Here is a 19,378-nt window from a genome sequence, read left to right as displayed (position 1 = left end):
GTCTCAAGTGTTTTATAAGTTGTGTTTCTGTTAAAATGGAGCAGAAGTCAAAAGCACCACAAGGTGACGCCACATTTCTAGGGTAGAATTTGAACGAGCTCCTGCAGAAAGATACCACTGTTAATCATTCATTAGATCGTGTATGTTAACATTATCTGACTGTTTTCATTTTTTATGCATTGTGATTATAGTGTATATATTGTGATATTTTCTGATGAAAGTAGAATAGGTGTCATTTTACAATCTAAGTACACTTATTACTGTTGAAAATACCTTAAATATATCAAACTCTACTCTCTTCTCAAAGGAAACTTAAGATCAAAACAGACCAAAATTATTAAGTAAATTTAGTTTTAGCTTAAGCAAAGAAGGTTATATTTTACTGCAATTACAATACACCAAAAGCTATTAAATATTTTGTCTGATAATGATGCTCGATCCTTAAAAACAATATGACCATCATAAAATGTGTGTGTGTGTGTTTACTATACTGTCTCTGTTGTACACCAGCTGTGTTGCTGTGTATAGCTCAGGTCCTCATGTAGAGAACACGTTCATTATCATTCCTCTGTGTTGGACCAGCTGCTCCTACAGAGGCCCTCATTAGGATGACTTGCTAATTATAGTACACACTTCCCAAAAACATATATACGCAACACTAGGGCAACGCAGAGGGGAAAATGGGGGTACCAACTACCCAGGACCCCAAGCTGAGGGAGGCCCCTGCATGTCTGAACTAGAAAGTTTTTTTGCAAGTTCTCAAGCGTGTATTTGTAGATATTTTATATTTCATTTATTTTATTTTTATTTGGCTTAGTTGAATGCTGCAGAACCACCAACAAAACCCTCTCAAAAATAGGCAGGGATTTGAATGGGAGGCTACTGTTTAGGGCATTATCTGATTAGCACTATGAACAGAGTGTCCAAAAACATATTTCATGTTGGGAGAGTCCATTAATTGATCAGTAAATTAATGCACTGGGTTGTGTTTCAGCTGTGGACGGGTGGACGCAGGTGGTAATGGTGGTGAAATGGTGTATAGGGCAAACAATTCATAACAACAACCTTACTCTTTAACACAGAAAATGTGACTCTTCCTATTGCACTTGTGGTGTACACACACAAACAATCAAGTAAACAACGTAGATGGAAATATAGATAGAGTACCCAGGTAATTGCAGCATAATTTTACACATCAGGAGAGGAAGGAATGTGTCGAAGATGTTCCAGTAAAGCAATGCAGTCACACAGATAAATCAAGGAGACGCACCTAGTTGGAGGGAATATTTTTGAAGCTGCAGGATAGAAAAGTCTAACGTTTAAGTGACAGCCCTTATTTCACAATGTTTTACTTGCTTTTGTGACTCAAATGTAATCATGTAAAAACAGTGTGATTATCTGAGATGCACAAACTGGGGCTACAGATATATATACTGCTGAAGGGACCTCAGGTGGAGGTGGCACCACACATCCACAGACACCACCAATAAACGGAAGTCACCCCTGGGTTCTTTCCCTTCACGCCATCCGTGGGGGCCGGGAGGGCTTTGAACAGCTGTCTTGTCAAAAGCAAACAGTGGCCGTGCTGTGACAAAGACAGACGGTGCTGGAATGCCCCCCTTTTCAGCGGGCGTAATCCCAGAACACACTGCTGTCGGAGCCCATCAGGCACTGGGCCAGAGATGGGCCTTCCTGCCCTTTGGAAAGCGGGTTAGCAGCAGAGGCAGGGCAGCCAGGGGGGTAAAGCCTGCTTCAGAGGGGATGGACTGTCAGGCTGACAGCACTCTATTGCCACTGTTGTAGTAAGAGAAAATAAAGAGTTGTGCTGACGGAGGGGAGTTTGGTAGGGAGCTAGGGAGAGGGAGGAGGGAGGGAGGAGTGCAGAGAAAGAGGGGAGGGTGGCTGGAGAGATTAATGGAGAAGGCAAAGTTCAAGTGCCTCTGTGATGAAACACATGAAAGTGGCCAGGAGTATGAATTTTTCTCAAAGGACTAATGTGGGAAGTGTTGATTTGTTAGATCTTGGGTCGTCTCGTTTTCCACAAAAGTCAAGTTTAAGTTTTCATGGTCATTTTCCATTTTTCAGACAAAAAGGCTCTTCATATAAAATACAATGAGTGGCGTTCAATATTTTCTCAATTTAAGTCCTAAATAGGTGGCGTGTGTAATGTTTACATCCTCAAATCCATCCTTTAATTGTGCTTTACCTCACCTTTCCTCTGCTGAGTCTCATTACCTCTCATTGTGATGAAGGGCTATGCTGTACAGTAAGTAGCCTGACTAATGAGCAATAAAATGGATGCATCGGTGGGTTTTGCACAAGACAAGATAATATAGAAAACATAACAAGGTTCTGACATTGTGGTTTAACTGGTATTATGTGTGTGTGGTTGGCAAATGTTTAGAAACTGTCAGTAAAGGAAAGGCCAATGGCTTTATAAACAACTTTCAGGGTCAGGGTCAAGGTTTAGACATCCCCTCCTCCATATTCAGTTAACTAGTCCACATATCTCATAAAGGAGGAGGCAAGCTGGCTTTCAAATTGTCCAGAGCTGCTGTGAAAACAAAAAAATGCGAGTGACAAATGTATTTTCAGATGATGTAAGTTGTCCAGTGTCTCAGGCCTCATGTTTAGCCTGTCCACACATCATCTCTGGCAGTTACATCACAAAACCAAAACCCCAAATTGTAGAAGAATGTAGCGCAAAAACATGATTATACACATTAGTTGTCATTTTGCTTGTCGTCATCCCGTTTACGCACAGGAAAAAATGCCAAGAATGCAACAAAAATGCGTTGATGGGTACATGTTTGCATTAAGTTACCTATGTCCAACGGCGCTCTTCTTTTAACTGTGAAGTGCTGCATGTAAACACTGGTCAAACTGAAGGATATACTTAGCAGTGCTGTGCTGATAGTAATTGCAGAGGGGAGAAGTCAGAAATGCTAATAGTGGTCTGCGTTACAAAATCTGTTCCAAGTGTTGCTTAATCTGAATGCAGTGATGCAATGAAATAACCCCATTAGAAAATATGACAAGACTGGGAGAAAGGACAGTATAGTTGTTTATTTTCGCTAATGGACAGTGTACAGAGTATGCTGTGCTGCACTAATATAATCATCACTTGTTTTATAATAAATAAACACACAAACACAGACACAGACATGGGAGAGAAAGAGAAAGCTCACAGCTTTCCAGAGAGAAAGGCCCTTTACTGGGACTACACTTGTCCTCTTCTTAAACCAGCAGAACAAGAGATGCGTGAAGGCGTACTGAGCCAGTTGACTGACTCCTGTTTTTAAGGAGGTATCGCTGTGGTTAATCTGCAGTTTCTTTCAAAGCAAACAACAAGTCAGTAGAGACAACAAGGGCAGAGAAGAAGTGCAGATCGAGGAGTTGTGGGGAGTTCTATGAGTAGATTCTGTTAATTAATAAAATGGGAGTAACATGGCTTTATGTGATAGTTATATTAGATGATACTTTGCTGATAAAACCCCCTTGTGAAGATAATGGAATTTCTGAGCAGGGCAGGGAGTTTTGAGAAAACATAGTTATGAAGCAATTCTTTTCAGTCTTGGACACAGAGGACAGAGAGAACCACAGTGAAATTCTCTTAAATGGCTCTTTTTCCTCCCCAGTAATATTAGGCCTAAACAGATGGGACTGAATTCATCTATGAGTCACTTTAAACTACTAAAAACATCAGTGACTGACCATCAGAAGAGGCAGACATGAAAGAGGAAGCTTGATGGGAGACACAGACACAAATCTCAGCACCTGAGAATCAATACCTGATATTCAACTTGACTTGCTGGTATAAATGTTTTTGTTGAAAATATATAATAATAGGGACAAAACTGTAAAACACAGATATATTGACTCAATGATTCTAGCAATGGACACAATTTGGATAAACCTGTTTTCAGCATCTCCAACCTGCAGGTGATTTAGGACCCTTTGGATTGAACTGGGTGCAGCAACTGCTGTTTGATATTTAAACTGTTGGATACAAATAAGTGTAGCTATATAGACACATATACATAACACATAAACAATCAAAAGTAGAAAATGTATAAAGCAAAATAATATATTTATACATTATGCATTAACAAATGCACTTGCATTGATGGAGGTAGATAGCAAAGATTCAGAGGTAAAAAGGCATATAGATGTTGCTGTGCTTTGGAGGAGGATAAGTACATAACGTGGCTGTAAAATCTGAAGTTAAATGCAAGAATTGTGCTTAGCAATAGTGTATACAGTACAGAGTATGAGGTGAAAGGAAAAAGTGGCAGGATGCTGCTGATCTCCTTGAGTTACCCATCCAGTAATTTGGATCAGAGGGGTCTGGCTTGGCTGGCAGGGCTTTCCATAGTTAGCAGGAGGTGTTGAGGGAAATCTTGTCCCTGCGATGTCTGGGGTTTTCATGCCGGCTCACACAAAGAGCACAGAGTAGGGAGGACACCGGCAGCCCTCAGAAGACGACTCTCGCACCCAGGCACCGTGACAGCCCGGGACTGAAGCTGCTGCCCAGAACGTTCTAGGAAGAAAAGGACCGTTTCAGGCATGAAGCAATATAAAAATATGGGAATAGTATTATAAAATTAATTCAAAATTTCGATTTTTCATTTGTGTTATTAAAATCCACTTTGTGTGGAATTTTTGTGATTATTGCATATTTAAAATTATTCTGTTGCATAAGTTTTGATTTGTAGAAACAATGAGACAGTCTAGGTGAAAATTGATGCAGATGCAGCTTTCAGCCCAAACATGTATATTATTAGCGATACTTAACATTAAGACCCAGGAATATATGGGTATGTAGGTTGAAAGGCTACTTCAACTTTAGGGGGGACTATTTTTCCAGATTATCCAATGTCAGAAAGGGTGCTTTTTATGGCTCTTCACACATCTTTAATGTATTTTGAATGGTATGCTTACTTTAGCTTAGCTCAATTTATGATGGCCTATGAGGTCAATTAGCAGCTCTGTTTTAAAGCTAGAAATTCTTCACAGATCGATGCCCTGTCAAAATACTTATGCAGTCATTTATATATTTGTAAAGCAGCTAATTGCACACCTAATAAAGACATTACATCATTAAAAAATATTTGATTCCCACTTCCACTTTTCACAGCAAATGAATATGCATATGCTTGGCTAATGAGTACCAAGTATTGCATCATCAGTGTTGGGAAAAGTGCTTGCTTTCTTTCAGAAGCAGCTGCTACTTGATCACATAGACATGAATTAATTGAGCTAAGCTAAGCTCATCATTGGACATACTGTACTTTTAACTGCATGCAAATACATTAAATATATATTCATTAGTTCTGTTAAGTGCCTTGCTCATGGGCTTTTCATTTACTAGTAGCTGACAGGGGGAAATAAATTGTTCGTTCCCTGTCCCTTTACACCCCTGGAGTGTTATGGGTGAACATTGCCCACAACTTTTGGCAGTTTGGTTTACCTGGTGCTCTCTAGGCCGTCGCCTCCACAGCGGTCTGACTTTGACATGGCATCACTCTGACACTCTGCACAGACCAGCCTCTCTCTCACCAACTGAGCACTCCACAGTTTGAGTTTACATGCGGCACTGGTCTGTTTCACCCGCAGGTACACACAGTAACTGCAAGCACAGAGTGAGGAAGAGAGGGAGAGAAAGGAAAAGTGTCAAAAATAATTGACTCGATTTCACTTACATTTACTTAAATCTGGCAAAAATGCAGGGGTCAAAAAGTTAAATCACACATTTTTGGGCTCAAAAACCAACAGACGTAATCCTTTGAGAAATACACAGGGCGCTGCTCACACAGCTCTGTAGCCAAGAGCTCAACATCTAATATTTGACTTTTATCATTCACTCAAATATGCCACTACAACATCAACAACAAAACAGGCAAATGGAAAACATCCAGATGAAGACACAGAGAGACCAGGTTTAAACACTAGAAAAGGCATCTGTCCTCTTCCCTCCCTTGAAGTAGTTCAAGAGTAAAAAGCAATTCATTGTGACTGAATGATGAAAGCCAAGTGGTGATTCAATTCCAGCAAGCTGTGCTTGATCATGACTATAAGCAGAGAATAGACAAATCAAACTTCCCGATAAGAGATTTGTTCCACTTAAAGGTGATCCAGCAGTGCCATGGTCACCTGCAGTGTCCTAATATCAACACAGCTCAGTCTGTGCTCTGGAAACAATAATAAAGTCTTGTTTTTCTGCTCACTGTGTTCTCTGGCAGGCACTTTCAACTTTTGCACACTATTAATTTTGCCTCTGATTCAGTCAGCTGAGACAAAACACCATCCCCAGTGGGGTGGTTTGTCAAAGAAAACATGAAGCTGTAGTTTTTTCTCAGAGTGATTCTTGAAGACTTTGTCCACCAGTAACAATGGAATTTTTTTTGAGCTCATGCAGTATTATTATTCAGGTCTAATTTGGACTGTTCATGCTTGCATTTTGAAGAGGGCTTTGCTACAAGGCAAACAAGCAAATGTGAATCAAAATGAGTGAATAAAGGTAGAATAAATGTATTTTACATAATCACTTATGCTTGAAGGATTCAATCAGCTATTCTCATTAGCATATACCTTTGGGAATATTTGAAAATGATATTGAAATGACAGATATAATAAGGTTCTAACACATTCATTCCATGTACACGTGCAATTTCTGAAAAGGGGACTCTATAATAGCCTCCTGGCAATTTCCAACATCCAACATATTACTCATTCAGATAATGCCACAGATATAACTAGAGATCCAAAGACAAGTACCGATCACCATTTCATCTCATTTTAACCCCTCGTTTCCTGGGTCATTTTCCATGACAACACCAGGGACATACCAGGGCACCAGATGTCTGTGAGAATCACCCTAACTCTGTCATCTGTGCTGGATAGCTCACATTTATGAGTAATGTGCTTCCAATCCCCTGATGCTTTGTATTCCAGTCAAAACAAAGGTATCCGATGTCCATTTTAATCAATGTGAAAGGCTGTGGGCTGTCAGGAATCCAGCCATGATTTTTTTCCTTGGTCTCTGATTTTTCCAGCTCTGAGAACATCTGCAATCAGCTCAGATCAAAGATGACATGTATGCAGGGAGGGTTTGCCTTTTACATAGATAATGGTTGCCTTGTCATTAAAAGTCAGCTCATGATGCAAATATTCAATGACGGCGTTCATGTTACACCGTCAAAGCAATTTCAAGGCTCTGCGTGCTATGGCAACTTTGGCCTTGGTCTGTACTCTCTAATCTTTTGGAGCACAAAGTTGATCTAAAAGTGACCTGTGAAACTAAGGAAAAACTGAAGAAAAACTGATATGAACCTCCACTAAAATCCAGCTACATATATCAGAAGCTGAAATGCACTTTTGGAGCTGGAACAAAAGAGTTTTATGCCAAAATGAGCTAGCTAACATCTGAAAGCTTTCTTATATAAAATGAGTGTTAAAATGAAGCACACCATATTGTTAGTTATAACTGTAGTCATGAGAAAGTTGTGCTTTTATGGAGAGAATCAAATATGCTTTTGAAATATTAAGCTGATACATTTTGTGCAAAATGCATAGATAGCATTTTTTAAATGAAACTCTTCAGTTTCTATAACATCTCAATCTCTGTACAGGACATATGATCATTCTACGCTCCACACATTTCAGCTGTAATTACCCCCTTTCTGCATCGATTGCACATGAAAGCCAGCACTACATACAAAAACAAAGCAGGCTGGCTGTGTCAGTCGTGAGCAGTACTGTGTGTTCGTTTGCAGTCTGATAATAGAGGCCTTACCTGGCCTTCTCCTCCTTCATCAGCATGTGTGGTCGCCTCCAAGGGTCCTTGAAGTTCCTCTTGAAAGAATCAGGCAGGATCTTTGCCACCTCTGCAGGTCGGGTGTGGGGATAAAAAGGTGGAAATGATCATCAGGCAACGATCATGTCAGATGAGCTCTTGTTTCCGCTGAAGAGTATCTTTTTTTAAATGACACAAAATTCAGTGTACTATAGGTATAAACACATCCCACATTTCATCTGTAGAAGCTCATCCCATGACTCAAAATGACTCAGTGTATCACATGACTCGAAGTGGCTTGAAGTGCAGTGGTATTCCTAGTTTTCCTTAGAAATTTCCTACTTGTGTTTATCTGTGTGGGTGTGTGTGGTGTGTTATTACTGGGAAAGTTATTCAATAGTAAAGAGGATCACTGAGGCATTTGAAATAGTGCAGCTGGAGATAAGGCTTCAGAACAGATGTGTGCATTATGTGTTACTTACAGTAACAGTGTTAACAAGAGGTACCCCAGAGAATACTGAATCACCAAATTAATATGGAACAGAGTTCAGAGCAGGAGTGCGTGCATGCATGAATGCATGCATGTAGGGGCACGTAGAAAAGGTTGTGTTCTCACCTTTCGCAGTGTTGCATATTTCATTGTTTCCAAAGCATCCTCGACGCTGTTTGAGGTCAGGACAGGGCGTGCCTCCGTTTCTAGGGGGAACAGACACTTGCCGACTCCTTTCTGTGCTGCCAACTCCACATGGAGATGTGCATGATGACCAGGGACCCCATGATCCCACCACACAGTCAATGGCTGCTAGGGAAGCAGGGAGACAGAGAGATCAGCTGAGGGTTTTAGATAAACTTCAGGAGAAAAACATTAAGTCCAAAGACGGGGGAATAAATCGCAATAAATGACTTGCATCTGGAGCCTCTTTTTTTAGGTTGCTTTAGGTTTTCTCAGTGTTACATGCGGACAAGTTCAATTTCAGTACATTTTGGGAAGGTGAGAAGATTTAAAGGCATGAGGGCAGAAGAGAAAGAAACACAGACGAGCTCTCTCCAGCTATGCTGTTACAACAAATGTTCTAATTCTGACAAATGAATTGATCTTTAACCCCAGGGGTAGTTGTAAACCTTCCCCTAATCTTTGCTGTCATGCCTAACTGCATGGCTGAAAGTGTGAGGTGCAACACACACCCAGATATAGAGTGGTAATATTGCACTGAGCATTTACTCAGGAAGGTGGGCGGCAAACCAGTGACTGGGTCATTACCATCTACTAATGTGAGATCAGTAAAACTCCAGACTCAGGAAGTCCGCGACCCAGGTCAAATGTGGGGGCCATTTAAATAAGAGGCTAATTTTGCATCCTGTTCTCTCTGGTTTCCCTCCACCCCACACTTAAACACACACACTGACACACACACACAAATAAAGCACAGCAGCAGCAGCAATCAGGTAGGCTGATTTAGCCAATTACATCAGGCTAAGAGGAAGCTGTAGTTAGATGGCTGCTCTGATCAAAGCCAAGAGTCTCCAGCAGTAATCAAGCCTTGTCCAACACAAAGATTTAATAGCATCAGACATTTAACAGTCTTGTTTTAGGGGGGAAGTGCCCACTCCACACACAAATTAATAAATGCAAACATATACGTTTATACCTAAATACCTGATATTGGTGTGGAGCTTCTATGTAGACAATAACAGTTTAATACAATGAAAGCAGGCGCACACAGCTTGAAGCTATATTAGATGGTCTTGGGTAAATTATAGGGAGGGAGAGGATAAATACCATAACTGAATCTAATCCTCCCTTGCCATCTAATCTACCTCACTCTGTCTTTATAATACACACTCACCCCGCAGTACAATGCTGTAAGTGAATAAGTATGTGTGTGTGAGTGAACAGGAGAAAGAGAGAGAGAGAGCTTTCAAGGTGCCGCCTGCTCGGTTCATTCCCATGGTCCTGTTGGGGTTTTGGAGGGGGGGCGGCTGTCTCAGTGACACAGCCGATCCACAAAGCCACTGTGGAATCTCTGCATTCCTGCACATTAGTGCTGCCCACCTGACACTCGCCTTTCCCAGATCACCACGCACACACACACACACACACACACACACACACACACACACACACACAACATACACACACATCGAAAACAATTTCTGTGAGATTAAACACACCCACTTGGGCTTGTTCCACCTTCAATCATCACCCTAAAACACACAGACATACACATTACCCCATGTAGACTTGTAGAGCGGCATGAACTTTCTTGAAAGAAAACTGAGGGGCGTGATCGAATCAGACACCGCAACCCTTCCAACTTCCTACTCTTGCCTCCTCCACCTCTTCTTATCCTTACCCTGTCTCCTTGCCTTTCCTCTTCTACATCCTCTGACGTTCACAGGGGCCGTTTTTATGTTGCTGTTTTACTTTCTCGTAGTGGGAAACACACAAGCAAGCAGGGCAGTTGAGGTCTTTACTGCAGAGAGTGTGTAATGAAACCGATAGGGTCAGCGAGTTCCCGCACCCGAGGGGAAACAGGGCTATTACCCTTCTGATCAACACCGACATACACACTAACAGGACTAAGGCCCTGTCTGAAAGTCACAGCCTGTTGGCCCCAAGCCACCAGAGGTCAGAAGGCAATTACCAAACTGTGGTGGTCCCCCACTCTGTTTCTGGTACCACCAGTGCAACAGTCCCACCACCCACATGAGAACCCTGCTGACAGTCTGACACAGCCTGACCCACAGAGCTTACAACCACTGTTGTCCCCTGTCCCCATTGTGGACAAGAAAGTCCCCCGTTGGAAAGCATGCCGCCACCTCTGACCTCCGACCCCAATACAGGAAACAAATGGCACTGTTGTCAGCATGTTCAGTTTTTGTCTTTTTCAATCAGCTGATATTTTGTGTTTTCAAGTAATTTAAAGTTTATTTTTCCCCTCAAAGGCAGCTTCTATAATTAAGCAGAGACAGTGTTTTATCTGCCACTGACTTTATGTCTGTATTCTCTAATCTTTTGGAGCACAAGGTTAATGTTATAGTGAGCATTGAAGCACTGAAAATACCAGTATCTGCCAAACATAAAGGACCTGAAAACGTATTTACTCTATCAGCTTCTTACTATGATTGAAGGGATCCTACATGAACACACACTTTTCTGCCAAAATTAAAACAGTTTTTGTTATTTCACATGATAGATTTCTTTATTTTCTGTGCTCTTTTCACAAGTTTGGTGTGGGTGGAGCTAAGTTGGAAGTCACATATTTCTATGCATCATTCAGGATTTAGCAGCATTTGAATCAGAATCTAACAACAGTTGATGGTTCCTGTGGTCACTGTCAATTAAATCTCTCTCACTCAAACCACACTCACACAAATACCTTGACTTCAAATAGATCTGAAGTCAAGTTTTCAGGGGCTTTAAAGCATGATAGCTCTAGAGAGGGTGCATTACACTGTGTTTGCATATTTAAAAATGCAGTTTTGTTTTTTATTTAATAAAAAAATTGTTGCGCGTAATAGGAATTTGCTTGGACAGAGTCTGTGGCAGTATGGCTAATTGTCCTGGCAGTTGGCAGAGCTTCAGACAAACACCACTAACTGAAGCAAACCACTGAATGTGTATCCAACATCAGCACTTTTATCTCCCGACTTGTCAGCCAATCTCCAGTCACACTTGATACAGTGAGGTAATAGCTTATTATCTAGCTTTTCAGATTGGCATTCATTTGCTTTTTGTTTTCACTCTTCCTGAATTCTGCTTCCATTTTAGGGTTTCATAACAAAAGAGTTATTTGACCTACCCACCCAATTTGCTTCATCTTCTTCTCCCTTTATCACTTTGTCCCACACTCTCTCTTGTTCTTTCTCCCCCATCTGTCTCCTTTATTTGGTCCTCTTTTTCACTCTCCCACCCCCTCCGTCCACCCCCCATCTCCTCTCTGATGGGACCCAGATGTCCAGCTGCTCTGGAGGACCGTTGCACCCCAAAAACCTCCCAAACCAACCTCCCTCCCATGTAGAAAGCTGGGCCTTGGTCCCATCAGACAAGCCTTATAATGTTCGACAACACAAGGGAGAACCATAAGCCTGTTAATAGGGGTGAAGGACACAGGACTGAGCCCTAATAACAGGTTAGCACATAAATGTTTCCTGTAGACACCTTGAAAAGAGGAGCCAAACAAACCAACTAATTAAAAGGATTCATTACAAACACAGCTGAGACAGATTTTCTGTTAAAACTGCAGGGCCTAAGGATGAAGACCTTCTGAATACTGACTCCAACTTCCTAACAACAATAAAACAACAACAAAAACAAGGAAGGAACACCTGCTTACCTTCAAAGACATCATTCAAAGATAAGAAACTTCACTTCAGAATAATTCAGAGTTGAATGACAACAAAAGTGGGCACTCTAGTGTGGAAGCTTGCTATACTGTCTCAGGTTAGAGATAAAAACTACTTGAAGAACAAAGATAGAAAAATATATACAACTATTCTGGATTAAAATTGTATCAAATGAACAACTCGTTGGTTCCAACAATTTATTTGAAAATTGTGGACAGATTCATAATGTCCCCCCTTTTAGTCAGAGAATACCTCATCAACATCATAAGTTAGACAAATGCTTTTGGGGAATAATAAAGATGACTGTTCCTGAATTGCACTCAATTTTAAGTGTTTTGCTCACTATAACAAGACTAAGAGTCTACAGCCATGCTAGCGGCTCTGTGAGGCTGTACAGTACATAAGCACAGAGGTGCTTCAAGCTAAATGCTAACACTAGTATGCAAACATGCTCACAATAACAATGCCAACATACTGATCATATTCAGGTTTGTTTACCATGTTCACCTTTTTAGTTTAGCGTGTTAGCATCCTAACATTTGCTAATTAGAACAGAAAAGCAGCTGAGGCTGATGTGATGATGGCACTAGAGGAAAAGTTAAGGGATCACCAACATTATTACAATTCATGCTGAGAGGGACATGACTGTGTGTACCAAATTTCATGCTAATCCATCCAATAGTTGTTGGCTCTAGACGAAAAGTCAGGGGATCACCAAAGTCAGTAGGATTCATCCTCTGTGGACCACACATTTCAGTGCAAAATTACATGTCAATCCAACAAATATTTGGTGAGATATTTCAGTCTGGATCACAGTGGTGGACCGACTGACAGACCAACATTGTCATCCATAGAGCCATGCATAGCCAGCATGGCTTAAAATGTGTTTGTATCTAAATAAAGCAATTGTTCTTAAAGGGATGGTTAATCACTTGTGTTATCTTGCAATCAAGTAATATTCCTTCCAAGAAACAATGTCAGTCTTACTCTGAATAATCCACAGACCTGCTGTGAACAGTTTTCCTTGCAACTACTTTATATTGAAGAAATAGTTCCTATGAAAACCGTTGACACCCTTCAAGTTCAAAACGAAATACAACGCTGATGTTTTCTGGTCATGAAGAGGTCAGATGAAGGACATCAAATTTGTATGTGAGTACCAGGAGAAACTGGACAGTAAGCTGTTTGTCCCAAAAACTACAACAGCTGGGCTGTTTCAGCCAAGCTGGGCAAAAACATTCACTACTCATGGAGGTTAAAGAAAGAACGTGTGGGAAGCAAGGAAGAAAAGTGGGAGTGAACGTAGGTGGAAAGAACCAAACATCATGGCATGACAGCATACAGTGCCCTAAGGGAAAGACAGAGAAACATAAGTGCCTGTAGGAGCGGCAGATGAATGATGAGCAAACCTCTGGTGTATCTGAGGCAGAGGCTACAATATGTCTTTCTGCTGAAGTGAAAACTACCAGACACCACAGCAGGAGAGGAGCTGCCCTTACCATCCTCCTGTGGGCCAGTTTCATCTCTAGTGTATATGAATAGGAATGAGCAATTAGAGACTTACTTTAGGGCTGACATGGAAATTATGTGAAGATACTCCTACAACAGGAGACAACTCTCCTCTTGGATTTCGACCACTGTACATACTGTATCATTCATTTGTGATGTTCTGTTAACCCTTAGTCCCCCGTAGAAATAGCATAGCAAGGTGAAGAAATGTCTCATATGCCTAATGCCTGAAAAGGCAAACATTGAGGCTTGAAAATGGTTCTGTAGCTGAACTGGAAATAAAAAATTTGAATTTATTTGCAAGAATGAGAAAAAAACACAGCTAGCCTTGCCAAGTTTAGTTTTTGCAGTGAGATATTAGTCTGGAAAGCATCCACTGAGAATAAAGACCTTCAGCCAGGCTAATTATCAAATTATGCAGAGTGGTTTAGATGACAAATGGTGTCAACATGCTGTTTATCACCTCCTCAGCCTCAAGAACTACTTAAACTAACTTGTGGATCTAAAACTAAGCATGGCTGGACAACTCTATAACTCATTCAAATGTATCCGATTGTAACCGATTCTGATGGGTTGGTCTGCTGAAATGTTTTTGTTACCAGAAATGCCACCATATTTTTCCAGTTTGAAAACCTGATGAAACACCCAAGAACATCCCAGTAATTTGCACTTTCTGCCAGTCTGGTGCAGAAAGACTTTATACTTGCCTTTATACTCACTTTATACTTACTTTTGCTTAAAACTTTCCACCACCGACTCCACTTGTTTTAAGTTAATGCCCCACAGTTCTAAACAGAGTAATATAAATATTAAGTGCACAGTAACATTCTCCACACTGTTTACAACCAACACAAATTCCTGACAAATACTTCATCTGAATAACATCTCTGGAGCAAATTGTATCACACTCGAAAGAGCTTTAAGTGTTTGTGTCCAAGTGGTGCAAACAGTCTGCCATTTTTTTCTGTCTCTCTTCTGATGTCACCCACTCCAAGCTCTTTGCTCCGCTACAGCTGACACGACAAAATTACAGACTGTGACAGACAGTACACAGACAGACTCCTTGATGCATTACAGAGCTGCAGGATCAGGATCAGATAAAGTCTGAGTGTAATTTGGGTTAGAAAACATCAGGGTGCTTTGATGGAACTGAGCCAAGCCACAAGCTGCATGTTGTGTTTATACTGTAAAGATGCTCAGGTTGCAGAGGGAGGAAGTCAAGGTGCTTTTCTCAGCATCACTCAGTGTTCACTGATCCATACAGCGGACATGTCTTGATTTACAGATATTCTGTAAAGTGAAACATTGTCCAACCTGTAACACCTGCATCACACCACTGTGTGACTCCGGTCCCAGAGAGAGAGAGAGTGCTTTTTTCTGTACTGTGTCACATCAGGATTGACCTGTCAGAGCGACACATGAGGTCCACGGTGCTAAAAATCCTCGTCTGACATGTGAGTGAACCAGTGCACATGGCAGCTGTGAGCTGACCTCTGACGGACCAGCTGCTGTAGAACAATACAGTGATGACTCAACACTGACCTGAGGTGCTTTCCTGTGCTTATTCTGTTAAGTTTCAGCTTGGCAAGCACATGGGATGGAGCAAGAGATGCCTGGACTTCACTCAGCTGGCTCCTGGATGATAAATGTTGTCTGTACATGCCTCTTTGACTTATTGGTGAAAAAAAACAAAACACAAATTGAGATTTGAGTCTGCATGTGTGTGTTACTATCTGTAGTAAGTTTTAGTTGCTAGTAGCCACACATCTGCGTGTATTCATTTATGCTGAAAAAGCCTTACTGCAAGAAACCTTTTTCCATGCACAATCTATCTCATTGATTGATTAGAAAAGTCTGTAATATGTGACCACATGACGATAACATCACCAAAATAAAAGCAGACATGATGCTTACTGAGATGGATCACTTGTCTCAAGGAAGTTTAAAGACAAATTCAAGTAAAGTTAAGTTAATTTTATTTCGCTAGCCCGAAATCACACATTTGCATCAAAGGGCTTTACAATCTGTACAAAATACAGATTGATTTTTCCTGAAATTGTACTGAATCTTAAATGAAATTAAGGGATCTTCAAGTTGTAAAATGCATTCAAACATCAATTAACTAAAGTTATAGGCCTATGCTTTACAAAAGGCTTGTCGAAACATAAATTATATGCTGCAGTTAAACAGTGATTAACAGATGGTTCAGCTTTCTTTGCAGTAAACAGTGAGGTCTAATAAAGTGTATTACAGCTTCCATCACAGTACTTTTGTACAAACATTTATGTGATTAACTCAAGGATCCGGATGAGGCAGCCTGTTCATTATCACAGCACAGACACAACACTCGAACAACGGTTCACCATGTATACACTAAATGTGCCTAAATAGAGGGATAGCTGCAGCATTTTAAGTGCTCTTTGACTTGTAGGACTGACCCTGCAGGTGCTTGTTAAGGTGCACTTAAGACGTGGGTCACGCTCTGAGTGTATCTATACACAGATAATCACTCCTCGTGAACTTGGGATGTTTCAACATAATGTAAGAGCTGCCTCTGTTACATCTCAGACACAGCTCTACTGTAATCCTGACCATCTTTGGCAGTCTGTTCCCATGGTGTCCATTCCCTCATTTGCCCATATATAGCAGCAGCCAGGATGATGAGGGAACAGGTTACGCACACTCACATTTTAAAGATTCTGTGAACAATTAACCTTGAGCTCATGATTCAAAGTGCAGATTATTCTTTCGTTGTTGAAGAGGAAACTGCCATGCTGATTTGTGACTCTGTTATGATCACTCGCTCCACTTTCTAACCACTTCATGGTCAGGTTGTGCAGCTTTAATGGCCAAGGCCAAGGGTCAACCCTGCAAACTTAAAAACACATACACACAACCTGCTGTTGAAGACAGGAGATACCCCTCCACGCCCCCCCTACAAATGGTCACCTCTGGCTGGTCACTTAAAACAAACAGCCTTAATAGGCGCACTAGAGACAGCTATGTGTAGTATGTCTCACTGTCTTCATGTCACCTCAATGTCAGTCATCATTGGACAACAATGAACAACAGGCGTCACTGGACAAGGCACAGTTAGAATCACATACAGTCTGTACAGTATAGGTGTTAATTTCCCCCAAACTTTGAGCTTCCAAGAATCAAAAGCATCAACAAGTTATTTGATGTCAAATTTCAGTGACCAGGATAGAACAAGCAACTCACCAGATATTTGGCACACACGCTGATAGTCCTCGCAGCAGTCTCTGGTTTTCTGACAGTAGGTATCACAATAGCACACTGTTTTTCTCTTGCTGTACTCAAAACATTCGTTGTTCCGGCCGGTGCAGCAGTTTGGGCTCTCCCTCTCCCTGCAGCCCGCTTCAGCCTGTGGAACAATTTCCCCGCAGAAAAACGCAAAATATCCACAAAGGACAAACCCAAGACGCGCTGAGCTCCATCCATGCGCTCCCATGACGTAAACTTTCACTTGTTCCTCACTCTCACACACTCCGCTGGTGTATGTCACTTTGGATGTTGCTTAAACCTGATTTATGTTATAAAGACACTTGCGGTATTTTGAAAATCCAAATCCAAGGTAACTTCGGCATTGACACCTACACGAACAACTGATGCGTAAAAGTGAAGCTTGTGTGCACACCAGCTCTCCTCTATCCGTCTGTCGGACACCGCCCCTTAGAGCTACTGTTGGTTATTAGGAAAGACGTACAGTACCAGCTCCTCTCTCTCTCTCTCTCTCTCTCTCTCTCTCTTTGCGCGCCTGGTTGTGCAATTTGTAACTCAACAAACGAGTGCAATAAAGAATGTCTTGTTATTCTCTCAAAGGGTATTGGACCACCTGTGCTGCTAAGATATAAATGAGATGCAAATCAAGAAAGCGTTCATTTCTGGGAAAGGCTGCCAAACCACACAAAATAAGCCCTAATGGAGGCATTTATAGTAACTTGCACCGTTGCACCAAAGCTGGAACCCTAAAACATTTCAAAGAATCCAAAAGATCAGCAACACACAGGTGAATAGATATCTGTGGAAAGTGTCTAAAACAATATAGATCAGTTTAGCTTCCAATCAGAAAATCAAATTCAGCACCACGGATAGCGGCGCAGACACTTTACATCAAAATCAGTAAATAAAGGAGAAAATAAAGGAAAGTTTGCATGAAAATAAGATTCAGCCAACTGCGCAAAGCTACGAGGTCCTTTTTGAGATGCAGCAACAAAATGATTTCTACTCATCCCGTAGAACTAAGAGCATCCACCCTTTTGACTGGAGAACAATAACATTACTTACCCTTCACTGGTTCTGAGTGAATGGAGGCTCTCGGGGAGAAACTGAGCAATGGGGGGGTACTGTAAAAGCGCATCTGGACGAGAAAGACACAAGACATTTGGCATTATTGTCAGTTGTAAAGGATTCAAATCCCCTACTTCAGTTAAAGTAGCAAATATCATAGGTCAGCGGAAAAATACTAGCTTAAAAGTACTGTAAATGTACTGCTTTACATTGTATTGTATAAGCAAATATTAGTACTAAATTTCCATGTTATGTTTGATGCACTACTTTGTAAGAAGTATTCTATCCTAATATTCAAGTATAAAGAGTAGCTGGTCTCATTGCTGTTTAGACGCCTGTTGGTTATTTAAACTTTAACATATGAGCTCACTGTAGGAAGTTGAACCTTAATCTGCACAGCCACGAGATAATTGGACATATTAAAGAACAGTCGTTCATAGTACTGTTATCGTGTGCTGTCCAAATCTGTCCAAATATTTTGACAAATTATATTTTGATATTGGCAACATTGTTCTTGAAACTTTTATGCCAATAAATCCCTTTGAATTGAAATTAATTGGAGTCACAAGACTTTCTTTGCTTTTTATTTGTGAAATACTGGACATTTTTTATTTGTAGTGGAGCTATTAAGCCTGTTCTGGACTCCTCTCAGAAAAACGGGGAAACTTAACTTTTCCTCTCTGGAGCTCAAATATGATCTCAAGGCCTGAGCTCTGAGCTGTGTGGCTAATGTCTGTGAAGATGATGAGAGATTTTTAGGCAATTTTGGACCAATCCTCTTTCCAGCAGCAGAGAGGAGAGGAGAGGCGGAGGAGGAGGAGGAGGGAGTGATGATGTTGGATGAAGGGAGGTTGGTATGTTCTTTGACTCTTCTCATAAAGCGCTATTGTACAGATATGAAGGGAGAGGAGGCCTCTCTCATCACTGTGTGTGTGTGTGTGTGTGTGTGTGTGTGTGTGTTTGTGTGTGTGTGTGCCAGAGCAGTAGGGAGGGAGAGATTCACAGATGTGTTTGAGGCTCTGACAACAGCCCCACCTAGTGTTCAAGATGAACCTTTTGGCATGTACTGTATTTGTGTCTCATATTGTCACAGTCAATGCTGCCATTCCAGGTTCTCTCCTGTTAAACTGATGCTTATTAACTGATTATAGATCCCTATTGTGTGCTGCATGGTACACTGATTCTGACTGTCCACTGTCCCACACCTTCACACACATAAAGTAACTAAGTACTGTACTCTCATAAGGCACTATTTTATTCTTCTACTCCATTACATTTCAGAGGTAAACATTGTACTTTTTACTCCACTACATTTACTTTGAAGCTTAAATAAATTATGATTGAATAATAATGAATGAATAAATTATGATGTATTATTATAGATTCCTGCATTATATAAAGTAATTAAAATTTTAC

At 41.0% G+C, this 19,378-nt stretch overlaps 1 protein-coding gene across 2 annotated transcripts; it reads right to left on the bottom strand.

Moving 5' to 3' along the window:
- Nucleotides 1-3,051: 3,051 nt before the first annotated feature.
- Nucleotides 3,052-17,850, bottom strand: si:dkey-178e17.3 (somatomedin-B and thrombospondin type-1 domain-containing protein). 2 transcript variants are annotated; one of them, XM_044195097.1, is made up of 5 exons: nt 16,874-17,850; nt 8,412-8,597; nt 7,796-7,886; nt 5,471-5,629; nt 3,052-4,540 (listed from the first exon to the last, which is right to left on the bottom strand). In XM_044195097.1, the coding sequence occupies exons 1-5, from the start codon at nt 17,121-17,123 to the stop codon at nt 4,435-4,437; spliced, it is 792 nt and encodes a 263-aa protein (XP_044051032.1). In that variant the 5' UTR covers nt 17,124-17,850; the 3' UTR covers nt 3,052-4,434. The 2 variants fall into 2 exon arrangements, with proteins under 2 accessions (XP_044051032.1, XP_044051033.1); XM_044195098.1 differs by having other exon boundaries at nt 8,412-8,594; nt 16,874-17,849.
- Nucleotides 17,851-19,378: the final 1,528 nt, after the last annotated feature.

This window comes from Siniperca chuatsi, linkage group LG5 (assembly GCF_020085105.1).
Source record: "Siniperca chuatsi isolate FFG_IHB_CAS linkage group LG5, ASM2008510v1, whole genome shotgun sequence".
Taxonomy (NCBI): Eukaryota; Metazoa; Chordata; class Actinopteri; order Centrarchiformes; family Sinipercidae; genus Siniperca; species Siniperca chuatsi.
This window is presented reverse-complemented; position numbering and strand designations above follow the sequence as displayed.